This window comes from Octopus sinensis, linkage group LG4, assembly GCF_006345805.1.
Source record: "Octopus sinensis linkage group LG4, ASM634580v1, whole genome shotgun sequence".
Classification (NCBI taxonomy): domain Eukaryota; kingdom Metazoa; phylum Mollusca; class Cephalopoda; order Octopoda; family Octopodidae; genus Octopus; species Octopus sinensis.
In genome coordinates, this window is record NC_043000.1 from 125,727,069 (window position 1) to 125,739,568 (window position 12,500).

General features: G+C 33.7%; 1 protein-coding gene across 19 annotated transcripts in view; it reads left to right on the top strand.

The window, feature by feature from the left end:
• The window catches only part of LOC115211116 (kinesin-like protein KIF13B), a 772,943-nt gene that overhangs the window by 378,909 nt on the left and 381,534 nt on the right, over positions 1-12,500 (top strand). For all 19 annotated transcript variants that reach the window (XM_036502438.1, XM_036502452.1, XM_036502447.1 and 16 more), the window contains one exon: positions 2,819-2,906. In XM_036502438.1, coding sequence (XP_036358331.1) covers positions 2,819-2,906 — 88 coding nt within the window. The remainder of the gene's footprint in view (positions 1-2,818; positions 2,907-12,500) is intronic.

Consider the following 12,500-nt stretch of genomic DNA (forward strand, 5'->3'; position numbering starts at 1 on the left):
TCGACTGGCCTCTGTGCCAGTGGCACGTAAAAAGCACCAACCGACCGTGGCCATTGCCAGCCTCTCCTGGCACCTGTGCTGGTGGCACGTAAAAAGCACCCACTACACTCACGGAGTGGTTGGCATTAAGAAGGGCATCAAGCTGTAGAAACACTGCCAGATCAGACTGGGCCTGGTGCAGCCTCCTGGCTTCCCAGACCCCAGTCGAACCATCCAATCCATGCTAGCATGGAAACCGGATGTTAAACGATGATGGTAATGATTCTTTAGAATTACTATATAATTGAATATTTTTCAGTAACAACTGTGTGAATGCATCATTGGGTGGAATGCAATCAAGCAGTGTATGTGTGTGTGTAGGAGGGGTTGAATGCAACTAGGGTAACAGTAGGTGGAAAGACAAATGAGTTGATAGTGCCTAAGTGGAGGAGTTATGAGATTAGTTGGTGCTGAGTAGCAGAAGACAGCATGCTTGTGGGTCAGAGGCTGGAGCATGTCCCTAAGTGATTGAATGCTAGTCAGTTGAGCAGCCTTTTTATGGAAGCAGCTTGGAGTGTTTCTGCGTAGCCCGGCACTGTCCCTTTTGTGGGGAATTGTAGTCTTTAGAAAATTGCAATTGATATGATTGGCATTAGAAAGGGCATCAAGCCTTAGAAACCATGCTTAAACAGATGACTAAGGCCTCAATGCAGCCAGTTTGTCAAACCATCCAACCCATGCCAGCATAGAAAACAGACATTAAATGATGTTGATGATAATTACACACACACTTAAGAAGGAGGAGAAGAGGAAAGAGAGGAAATATATTTATTTGTTGGTGATGTTTAAACCCCAGATGGTCCCTGATCAAAATTGTTCAGGCTGTAACTATCCTTTCTTCCCCATGTATATCATGATTCATACACTGTTCACTTTCCTAACTTTTGTACATAATTCTATGTACTGTACACCTTTGATGAGTTGTAGTGCACCTGAGCAGCACTGCAAACAATAACTTCATTATTATTATCTTAGGTATCTATACTTATATTTTGCTATGTATTTTTTTCTAAGGCAGTGGAGTGGGATTTTAGAAAGATTTGACTACTATTTCTAGCAAATTGAGTTACCATTTTGGTTCATTTTATGTGATAATGTTTTATCAGGTGTACTCAATATCAGGCTGATTAATTCTGAAGTGCTAACAAAAAATATAGTCACTTAGCTACTTTAAGTATATTATTTTCTTCGATTTTTACTGGCAGAAATGGTAATGCACTTGGTGAATTGTCTTAAACTCCTCTTTATGTCTAGACTTATAAGTGTTGGTTCAACTAGCTGTATAGATTGACAGAAATAATTTGATGTATTACTGAAAGAAAAGGAAAAAAAAAAAAGATCCAGAAGTTACAGGAATTGTACACTTAGATTCAAACTATGCTGCGGTGCAAGAGAACTGAATAATTTGCTAAGTACTAATATTATTTCGCTGATTAGCCAATTTGAACATAATGGTCATCTTAGTAACACCACACCATTCTTTTTAATTAGCAGTGATTCTTCTTTCTAACAACACTTTTTGTTCCTCAATTAAACTTTGAAAGAATGAACTAAACAGCATGTTCTGAATAAAAGCAATGGGATCTTCATAATCTTTTATTTTTTGTTATTCTAAATTATCTTTCGTTCCCTCTCTCTCTCCCTAACCTTTGTCCTGTGATAATCACCCCAATAAATATTTGAATGAAATTTCTGTTCATTATTTAAAAATTCATCTTTTAAACTGGTGTTAATAAATATTAAGTATATTTATGTATTTCGTGTGTGATATATTCTAACACATTCTTCTCCAAAATAGGGGTAGCTTATCCTATTCAGGCTATATTATTAGCATTATCCTGAGTTTGAGAATTTAAAATCACTTCTTCAGCTTTCTAAGACATCTCAACGGTTCTAAAGCAAACTTCTTTGTTTGTTTACTTTCATTGTAATTTTAATTTAATATATTCTAAGATTTTTATACAAATATTCAGAACTTCTAAGCCTGCAGAAAAATTTCAAATCATTAAAAGTACTTGTCAATTTATATTATTCTATAACTTAGACAAACTAATTATTTTCACAAATTTGCATATAATTAACTCCTTTGTGATTAGAAGTTTCAATATAATCAAAAGTTTTGAGATGTTTAGTAAGACATCTGTAACTTTTAACTTTATAAATTGGTGTATATAATATGACAGTGGTGACCTGTCTGGATTTGTTGGTAGTCTCTTGAGTCTAAGGAAGACGTTTCCATAATTTCTTGCTGAGTAGCCTACATGGGTGATTTGTTTATAGGGGTCAAATCATTGTGCTGTACATAAGCTCATTCTCTCCATCAAATTGACATTGCCTGTACAGTTTCAGAGTGTGCCACATGTCCGATGTCAAAGTGATGGTAGAGCAACATGAAATGAAGTGCTTTGCTCAAGAATACAACACACTGCCTTGTCCAAGAATCAAAACACTGATCTTGTGATCATGAATGCAACACCCCTACCACTTGGCCACACACCCTCACTGATCAATTATTTATATTATAAATGCCCATTAAATGATATTATAATGAGATTTTGATTGACACTTTAGATTAAATATGAATATTTCCATACTGGCCTTCTCAGCAGAGTTGGTACTAAAAGGCTTAAATGCATGTCCTCGAGTGTCTATTATATATTTTGTCTTGAATTATTGTTTTTATTTTGGTGCTCATGTCCTTATATATATATGAAATACTACTGATATCAATAAATGATTTGCTAGTAATTTTAATTCTCTTCTAATTTTCATTTTTTAGTGGCAAACAAAACCTACGGGTTCGAGAACACAACATCCTTGGCCCCTATGTCGATGGACTTTCAACACTAGTTGTATCATCATTTGAGGTAAATATCTTCTATTTTAAACTGTTGCCTACTTTCCCCCGCCCCATGTCTTTTATTGTTGAATGGAAGAATTTTTCATTATTATTGTTAAAGGAATAACTTATATTTTATTATCCCATGACTAGAGGCAGTACCATAATTTCAAAAACCTGGCGCTTTGTCAGTTACAACTATGAGTGTTCCAGTTGAACCAGTCAACAAAACAGCCTGCTCATGAAAAACCCTTTTGATACCAAGCCGCCTGAAACCGCCTCTGGCTCTCTAGTACAAATGTTTTGTTTTCAAAAGTTCTGAATTAAAATCTTCCACCAAACCTTAGTCACAATTTATGTTCCTAATACTAGTTTAATGATAACTAATGTATTTTACTAAATTCTTTGTTATATTTAAAATTAATTGAAAGAAACATGGAGCATCTCAACAGAAATATGATAACAAATGGATTAACATGCACTCCACAGACACACATAGCCTTAATTCTCAGAGGTTCAGCATGACATGCCGAATGTGTGAAGGCCATCTCCACTGAACTACAGATGTAAGTCATTTTCGCCAGCTGAGTGGACAGGAACAACATTAGATATCCCTAACCATTAAACCATGTACCCTCACCTATATATTTATACATAATCGCAATAAACCTTTCAAACACATCAACATTTAAGTTATGACAAAATCAACTTTGTTGTCATAAATTGACCGCTGAAGTAAAGTGATATCAAGTCTGATGTAACTCAGCGTAAATACTTTGAAAAGCTTTTGGAATTTAATTGTTTGGGTCCAACCAGATAAAAATATATTATTTGTATTGAATTTATAATTTCAACTACTAAATAAATTCAAATAACTACACCTGATTTTCTCCTTTCCATACACACAAAGCATGTATCTGACTCATACACTGTTCACTTCCCAGACATTTGTACATTACTGCATATGCTTTATACGCACTTTTGACAAGTTGTGGTACACCTGAGCACTGTATACAATAATTTCATTATTATTATTATTAAAAGGGATATTTATGGAGACACTTATTGAAAGTAATCAGTAATACTTCACTTTCCCTATGTAATAATTCAACGTTTATCATTTAAATTAGATTTATATCATATTAAGTCCTTCCTCTTGTCATGGATTTAGTTTTTCAAACGTTTGCTGACAGCAACATCTCATGCACAGCTCATATCACTACATACGTGTTACATGATTTTTTAAACTATATATTACACTTTTTGTATATGCCCGAAAAGGCTGGATGACCATGGCTGCAGTAACTCCAACAATAAATCTACTTGACTGGGTAAAACTAGGGTTAAAGAACGACAAAGCAACTACTTTATCGGGCACATGGATTTGATTACACACATATTTTCCGTGTACAACGTTGTTAGCTTGACGCTTTGTTTTAGGAAGGGAGATAACTTTCAGAACTGCAATTTATTATCTTTCTTTTAACATGACAAGCTTTCAGCGCAGTTCAAAGAAATTCTTGTCGAACCGTCTGTAGCGTGCGCGTACACGCATACTATATATGTGGCTTTTGTCATAATTTCTCAATAGTAATGATTTTAGAGCAAATAAGGCGAGATTATGATTCAATGGCATGACGAGGCACAAATTTAGCTATCGTTATAAAATGCATTCATATCACATGTAGTGTTCACCCAGAAAAATGTAATATTTTTATATTTTGAGATTTGGTGAGAAAAATAAATTCATTTGAAATTACTTTCAGCTGTGATTTTTTTTTTCTCTCTTTTCCATAACTGCATTTGTAAAATGCCTTTGGAGTAGCATTTCACGATTTTTTGTTGTATCTCACATTGTATTTAAATTACTATTGCATAAGTCACAGGAATGAGGGTTCAATCCTTTGTTATATTAATATTTATTATGGATCCTGTATTGTGATGCGCTACTATTAATGCCCTCTTCACAGGTGATGTTGGCATAATTCAATATTGCAGCTTCTCTTATTAATCTCTATTACAGCCACACTGCTAGAATTACTACTGTACAAAATATCAGTGCCAGGATGGAGTGGCTGGGAAAAGAATGATTGCTTGACAGTCTTTGCTTAGAAATGTGTTTAAACAAACTCTATGAAATTACAGGAGAATCATTACAGAAATACCTACTGTATTGATTAGACCAAATTTGATTCTCTCATTACACACACACACACACACACTATTTTGATTACTATAGTCTGAGATAATTTTTAGATGCAATATTTCTACATATTCAAACTTCCTGCCACTACATTTGAAAGAATGTTATTTATTGGAGACTGAATTCATAAGACACAGTAAAAGACAGTTTCTGTTTTAGTGACACAAATGCACCTGTGGTATAGTTGACATTAATGTTGCCTGGAACCCAAATTCTAGCTTAAGCTTTTATTCTTTCCAGATGGAATTTGAACTTAAACTCCATTGGGATCATTTTGTCTTTTAGCTGTTTGTAGTAGTAGTAGTAGTAGTAGTAGTAGTAATGCTGGGGAATTGGTCTCAGTGAACAGATTGCAGATAGTGTGACAAAAAGTTTGATACCAAATTATAGATGATTGAGTTAACAGTTTTCGTATGTTTTTGAATGGCTAATATTGTCTTCCACAAAGTAATTGCTTTAGTTTCAGCGTATGGTCTCAGATCACATCACTTACCAGACAAGCACATCTCCAAAATAATAATGATCATAATAATGATAATAACAATATTAACTAACGTTAATTCTCAGGTGGAGATCTGGCCAGTAACTAAAATGCCCCCAAAATAAAGCTAAAATATAAAGTATAATAATATTTTCTACTCTAGGCATGAAGCTCGAAATTTTTTGGGGAGGTGGGGGCAGTCAATTAGATCGACCCCAGTACGCAACAGGTACTTAATTTATCATAAAATATAATAATAATGATAAAGGTGTGTGATAAAGAAGAAAAAAGTTGCTAAATATGGCAGGTTAGCTTGGGAGGTTAAACAGTTGTAGCCACTGAAAAAGGTGGTAGTAGTACTAATAATTGTTGGAGTCTGAGGAACAATAAGTAAAGATCTTGAGTCTATTGAATGAATATGAGTTGTAATACAAATGGAGCACTTAGAGAAAACGGCATTGCTTGAATACTCCAGAAAATAAAGGGTCTTTCCTTGTTCACAGGCAGTAAAATCTGACACTGCAATACATTTCTAGTATTAGAAGCTGAGCAAAGAAAACATAATAATAATAACAATAACAACAACAACAACAATCAGGCATGTATCAAGATAATTTCAGTAAATGTACCTCACCTCAAACATGTGAGAAAGATGTAAAGAATATTTGTCTTATTTGTTAAAATCTGTTTTCTCATTGTCTCTGGTTGTCACTATTTTCAAAGGTGCTTCTCCCTCACATGATGATCAGCTTTTTTGAAACACATTATGTTTTCATTTCCCCGAATATGTTAGAATATATTGTGGAAAGGTCAACTCTAACATTTTTACATGATTGGAATCTCTGCTGAAACAAGCTTTTCTAACCTCTTTGTAATTCCATCAATAGAGTAACCATTTGCAGGTGCATTTTCAATTGTTATTTTATAAGAAGATCAGAAAAAAATTGGAAAAAAAAATATCACTTCATGAAACAAATTTGTGTTTTAGTTAGAAATGTTTGTTCCATTTCATCCTACTAGCTTTTTTTTTTGATACAAGAAGCTTATTACTTTTTCCCCCTGATGCCTTTAGTTCCAAATATTTTTGTTGTGTCATGGGTTCCTCAACAGAAATTCAATGTTGCAATTAAAATAACTGAACGGCTTCAATGCAAATAGATGTAAGATTTTTATATTCTGGGAAGAATTTAGCCGAGAGATTTATACCTCAAGTTTGGCACAGCCAGGACTGTGTGGGAAGTTTGGTACAGCAGTTTGCACTCTAGGCAAACTATGATTCCACATTGAAAAACACAACTCTGATTGGAACTAGTTTCAAATATTTAAATCATTTATTGGAAAAATTATGTCTTGAATATTTTAACTCTTCTGTCTATTTGTAATAAAAACTAAATATTCTTCTATCACAAGCGGTTATGAATTGGCAACGATAACAATAGTGTTGACATTGTTTCTTGCGGCCTTTGTCATCAACATCATCATCATCATAATAATCGCCTTTATCATCATCATTGTTCACATTGTTAATCGATGTCATTATCATGGTTGGTCATGATTTATGAAATTTTAGCTCTTATCATGAATAAATTTCATACGTTTTAAAACTGATATTGAATTCAGTACATTTACAAATGTTTTTGTAAGCAATTATCTCGCCAAACTGAAGATATTGTTCGGAATAATACAGAAGATATTTCAGCCTATCAGAAACTAAAGAGGAAATAATTATTATTTTCCAACATTCGCAAGTTAATTGATAAGAACTTCATTCTAGCTGCAAGGAAGCTAAACGACTTTGTTGCTTTAACGCCTCATTGATTGTAGCTGCCAAAGTATTATTCCAAAGATTTAGATATGTTCTACAGGAAATCTGGAAATTTCTGTTCTCCAATAAAAACAACATTTTATGGATATTCTGTTGTTTAAATCTAAACGCTAATCGATTTAGGACATGAGTGTGCCCTAAACACATTTTTCCAACGCTAATATATGGAAATGGTTGTTGAAATGTCAATAAAGATAATGACAATGATTATAACGACAATTTATATTATATAAATGCAGGTATATAGAAAGAAAGAAAGAGATATATGCTCTACTACGCATTTATCTAGCCTCCACTAACATAGTAAAACCGACATTAAAATAATAATGACTCTGGTGATTTATTAAAATACACAAACTATTTTATGTATAATTTTAATGCATTTTCAGTCTGTCAACACCATCATCACTGTCATCATCATCATCATCATCATCATCGTCAACTAAAACTGCAACTCTGTTATTGGTGTAGCTGTATTTCACATTCCTAATAATACGTATTTGCATTCCTCCGTTGAGATGTCACTCAATTAGGGCCAATTATTTCTGTGAAGATAGACTTTTACTGGAACTAGCAACCCTCGTGCATGTTAATTAATTTTCTTCTTAGCATCTACCTAATGAAATCAGTGGGGGGGAAATATAAATCCAGATGGGAAATAAGCTTCTGATTTTGTGACATTCGCTATTGATTCTATTTGAATTTTCTTATAACTGATTTATTTCCCTCTCCATCTACCCATCCACTCCTACCTTCAGACTTCTTTTTTCATTTATTGGATATTAATTAACGAGTGGGAGTACTTTTCTATTCACATGTACTTCCCTTCTCAGTAGTCCAATATCATCATCATCATCTTCATAAACGTTTTTTTTTTTTAATAAGCTCCAGATAAGTGAAGTGCTTCACTTAGAGGCAATTTTCGATTTTCTGTATAGGTATAAAGTCACATATATATAATGTGTGTATGTGTGTGTATGTATGTATGTATAGCAAAATGTACCTAGAACACATTGCTCTACATGGCTTTAGTCATGATGCTTAAAACAAACTAAAGAGCATATAGAAGTGGGAATAACAAGTTACAAAAAATCAATAGTTTTCCCAAGGGCTGAGAACAGCCCCAAAATAAAATAAAAAGCAAATTCTAATTGAACTGGAAGCCTTTATCAATCCATTCTTATTTCATGTCCTTAATTTCCATAACTCTCTCTCTGACTACTGCCTCATTACTTTGACAAAGTAAACCCCTCTGATCCACCCACAATACACATACAGTTTGTTTAAGTTCGCTGATTACAAACATATCTATACTGACTGTCATGCCTGCGATCATTCTTTCTTTTGTGTATCCCTCACATCTCCTGAACTGGCAAACTATTCTCTGCAGATATTTTACAGAAAGAATATGAATTTGCTGTTCAAAGAAAGAATAGAGCCTATCGTTTATGGGAAAATATTCCTACCTCTATTTATGCCAATCAACAATATCTTTTGCATTCAGTTGCAGCCTGTTTTGCTGGCAGACCACGTTTACATATAGCTAACAAGTACCCCTCCTCTCTCTCTCTCGTATTTTTTTTAAACAGCATCTCCTTTATTCATCAACCCAAATGACTTTGTCAGCAGATTTTTCATTATAAAAGAAAACTAACTCATTTAGTTCTCTCCTTTCTAAGTATAAAGGGTCCTTTTCAGTACAATCTCCCTCCTTCCTTCTATTCAAAGAACTATCCTTGAGTCTGTTGTTTCCAAGTTTGTGTATTCCTTTTCTCTTTACTTTCTTCCACCCTTTTAATCTCTCTTGTCCCCAAATATGAATCACTCTTTCAAATTATCCCCAAGTCTTTGACTTTCAATTAACCTCCACACTGATATGACTTAACCTTCACTGAAGGTGCCCAGTTCGAAATATGTACTCAACTGCACTAACCTCCAACCAGTTCCTTCCCTCAAATATATCAAGGTGTCAATTATATTTTGTAATGTTTCTTGATTGGTGTGTTGCCAGTTTAACTGAAGCAGTTGATGTAATACCCTTATAATGTTTTGTCAATAGTTTTACATAGCACACAACTAGATTTGCAGTGAATTTCACAAAAAGAATAGTACTCACTGGTTCTTCTGAATATCTGCAGACCATAGAAAAGTGTTTCCCCACGTAAAGGTGCCGGACTTCGGGTCACATATTACTGGGACAAATATTGTATTGTGACCCCAAATCAAAGTGCAAACTGCTGGCTCCAGTTTACCAAACTGATATATAACGAATATCATCCCATTCCCTGTAGCTGGTCAGATGGTGGTAAAAAAACAAGGAGCATCCACTGTGGAAGTAATTGCATCAACAAATGCTGCCCTATTCAAAATGGATGTAAAACAGCAAAACAAAAACAAATAATAACAATAACAAGGATTTCTTACATTTCCCCACTGCTGTTTTTTCAACACTTGCAACAAATAGTATCTGTTGGCTGGACATTACATGGCCAGCTGATATTTTTTTAATTTTTAAGTAACCGAAATATCATTATAGGTATTGCACTCAATTAATTTGAAAATTTTCTAGAGGAATAACATTCACCAGGAGTTGCAGATAATTAGTTCCTTCAATTGTAGCTTTATACAAAGACAAACAGCTAATGCTGCAGGGTGCATGTACCGCAGGAGATGTGTGTATCACCAAGAAGTTTTCAGGTCAGGGTTCACATTTCTTGCTGACAGTTGTAATTTTAGTAAATTTAAATCAAGCTGTAATTTACTCACTTCCATTGGCATTCTCTAATAGACTCCAGACAAGTTTAAAAAGGTATTTATCACAGCAGTGACAGCTATTAAATACAGCATCTTGTGGCAATTCAGCCATTTCTATTCTTATTGAAATACATTATTTGCGTTAAATTATTACAATATCTTAATATTATCGCAACAGGTTAAAGCTACAATTAAGCTCCATGAATACATAAACATATAAAGCACTTTTTAAACCGGTTTACCCTCTCGGCACAAATATTTTCCAAGGGTATCTTCTTGTTCCTTCTTAGCAACTCCTCAAAATGACTCTAGATTCCTAAAATGGTAATACTGCACTCCTGCTTTTGCGTATTTCCAATTGTAATTCCTGATTGACCATGAATTCTTACAACCTCTGTATATGAAAGGTCTTTTGAGCTCCTATATTTTTCTCGTAGATAAACCATTTTTCAGCATTGTTAGGATTACAACAAACTTCGCTTCCCTTTTAAATCAAAAAGTCTATAATCCTTGATCAGTTATTGAGTCTTTGTAAGATTCACTTAGATGCCAGTCTAAAATATCAGTTAATGGATGTTGCACTTGGCTGCTATCAAAATCTAGCCACTAGGTAAACCTTTAATCTCTACTTCAAAAATGTCTTCTTTTTGGTTCTTCTTTCATGACCACAGATGTTGTTCTTCTCTTTTACCTTTATGGTTTCCTTATCAAATGCATCTTTCTTTTTCCCTAAGTCCAAACTTTCTTAGTTTCTTACTTTATGCAGTTTCTTTAGAATATAAGGCTTTGATAACTCTTACAGTGTATTGGCTGTAAAACTGTTCAATACCTGACTTCAAGATTATGAGTTCAAACTTTCTACAGCCTTTATTATGTCCCTTGTGTACTTGCCTCTCTACTGTTAAGGTGAAACTAAGTATTATTTCTACTTTGTAATTGATTATTTAGTTTAAAATGGTACCAGTTGTGGATTTATGAAAATTTGGAAAGAAAATAGGGGGGAAAATATTTCCACACAAGTTTTCTAAAGAAAAAGTTGGACTAAATATTAACGGATATCAGCCAATTATTCCATCCTTCACAATCACTGAAAACCTTATGAGATTTGCACTAAAAATATAGCACCAACTAAAACGGTTCCATTAATAATACCAGGAAAAATAAAAAAGAAAATGGCATAGAAATACATATTTCAGGGATAATAAAACGAGTTTCATAGAGAGAATTTTTCCTAATGCTTATGCAATTCAAATTCAGCACCATTTATTGAATTCCTTTGAAATCTGCCAATCTGTTCAACTCATATAAAATGTGATGTCCATCACATATTGAACTGCTCTAAATGGAGCCTGTCATATGCTTGGCATAAAGGAAATATTTTCCTTTTATTTCTAGTTACAAAAGTTTTCCTTTGTTTGCCAAACACCAAACTGCTATTTATTAAGGGTACTTCGTATCACAATGTATTGTAATATTCATTTTTTCGTTCTCTGTATTTTTTCCTCTCTCATTAACTTGCTATAGAATATGGCTCTTTATGTAAGAATTCCTATAGAGCTTTCTACCTTCAGTGACACATGAAATAGAAGCTACTGTGGTTTAGAAAATTATGTCGCTGCAGTGTTTAAGCTAGATTTTGCCTAGTTTTCAACCATTTAACTGTTTATATTTTGACAATGACATTTAATCTTTCATGGCTTAGAATATAAAAGGGATGGAAATAAGAGATTGTCATGGGATTTCAAATCTAAAAGGTTATAGATTTCCAATGCCTGCTTACCCATTCTTATTGTATAAGAAAGATTAAATTCAATTTTCTACTTTTGGATTTAACTTTGATTTTGAAGTCCATGTATCAAGACAGAGTTTTCTATACACTGTGAAAAATTGCTCTGACACTAATATAATCGTTTTATATCTCTTTGTTATTGGTGAATTCACATTCAGCGAAGTGTCCATTAGTAACTAAGCACTACACAGCATCAGTACACTGTTGCTCTTTTATAGGAACGGCAACCTATAATTTTCTATCACTTTCTTTGTGCCTACTTTATGTACAGTAGTAATGGAGACCTTTCTCAACTGATTCAAAGCATGTTTTATGGAAATTATTTTTATTGGTCAGTCTAGACAGGAGGATACATTTATCTAGGCAACGTTGATAGTTTAATGTTTACTTTAATTGTGGTTTAAGAGAAAACATGAGCCAGAAGAGAAAGTTGCATTGGCACGCAGTTCTATGTAGAAATAATTTAGCAAAATATTTTTATCTCTTGCGAGAAAATTAATTCTTCAAACAGAATGAATAAGTATGCCTAGTTTATGCAAGGAGCCTGTTCATCACTACAGTTTTGTGTTG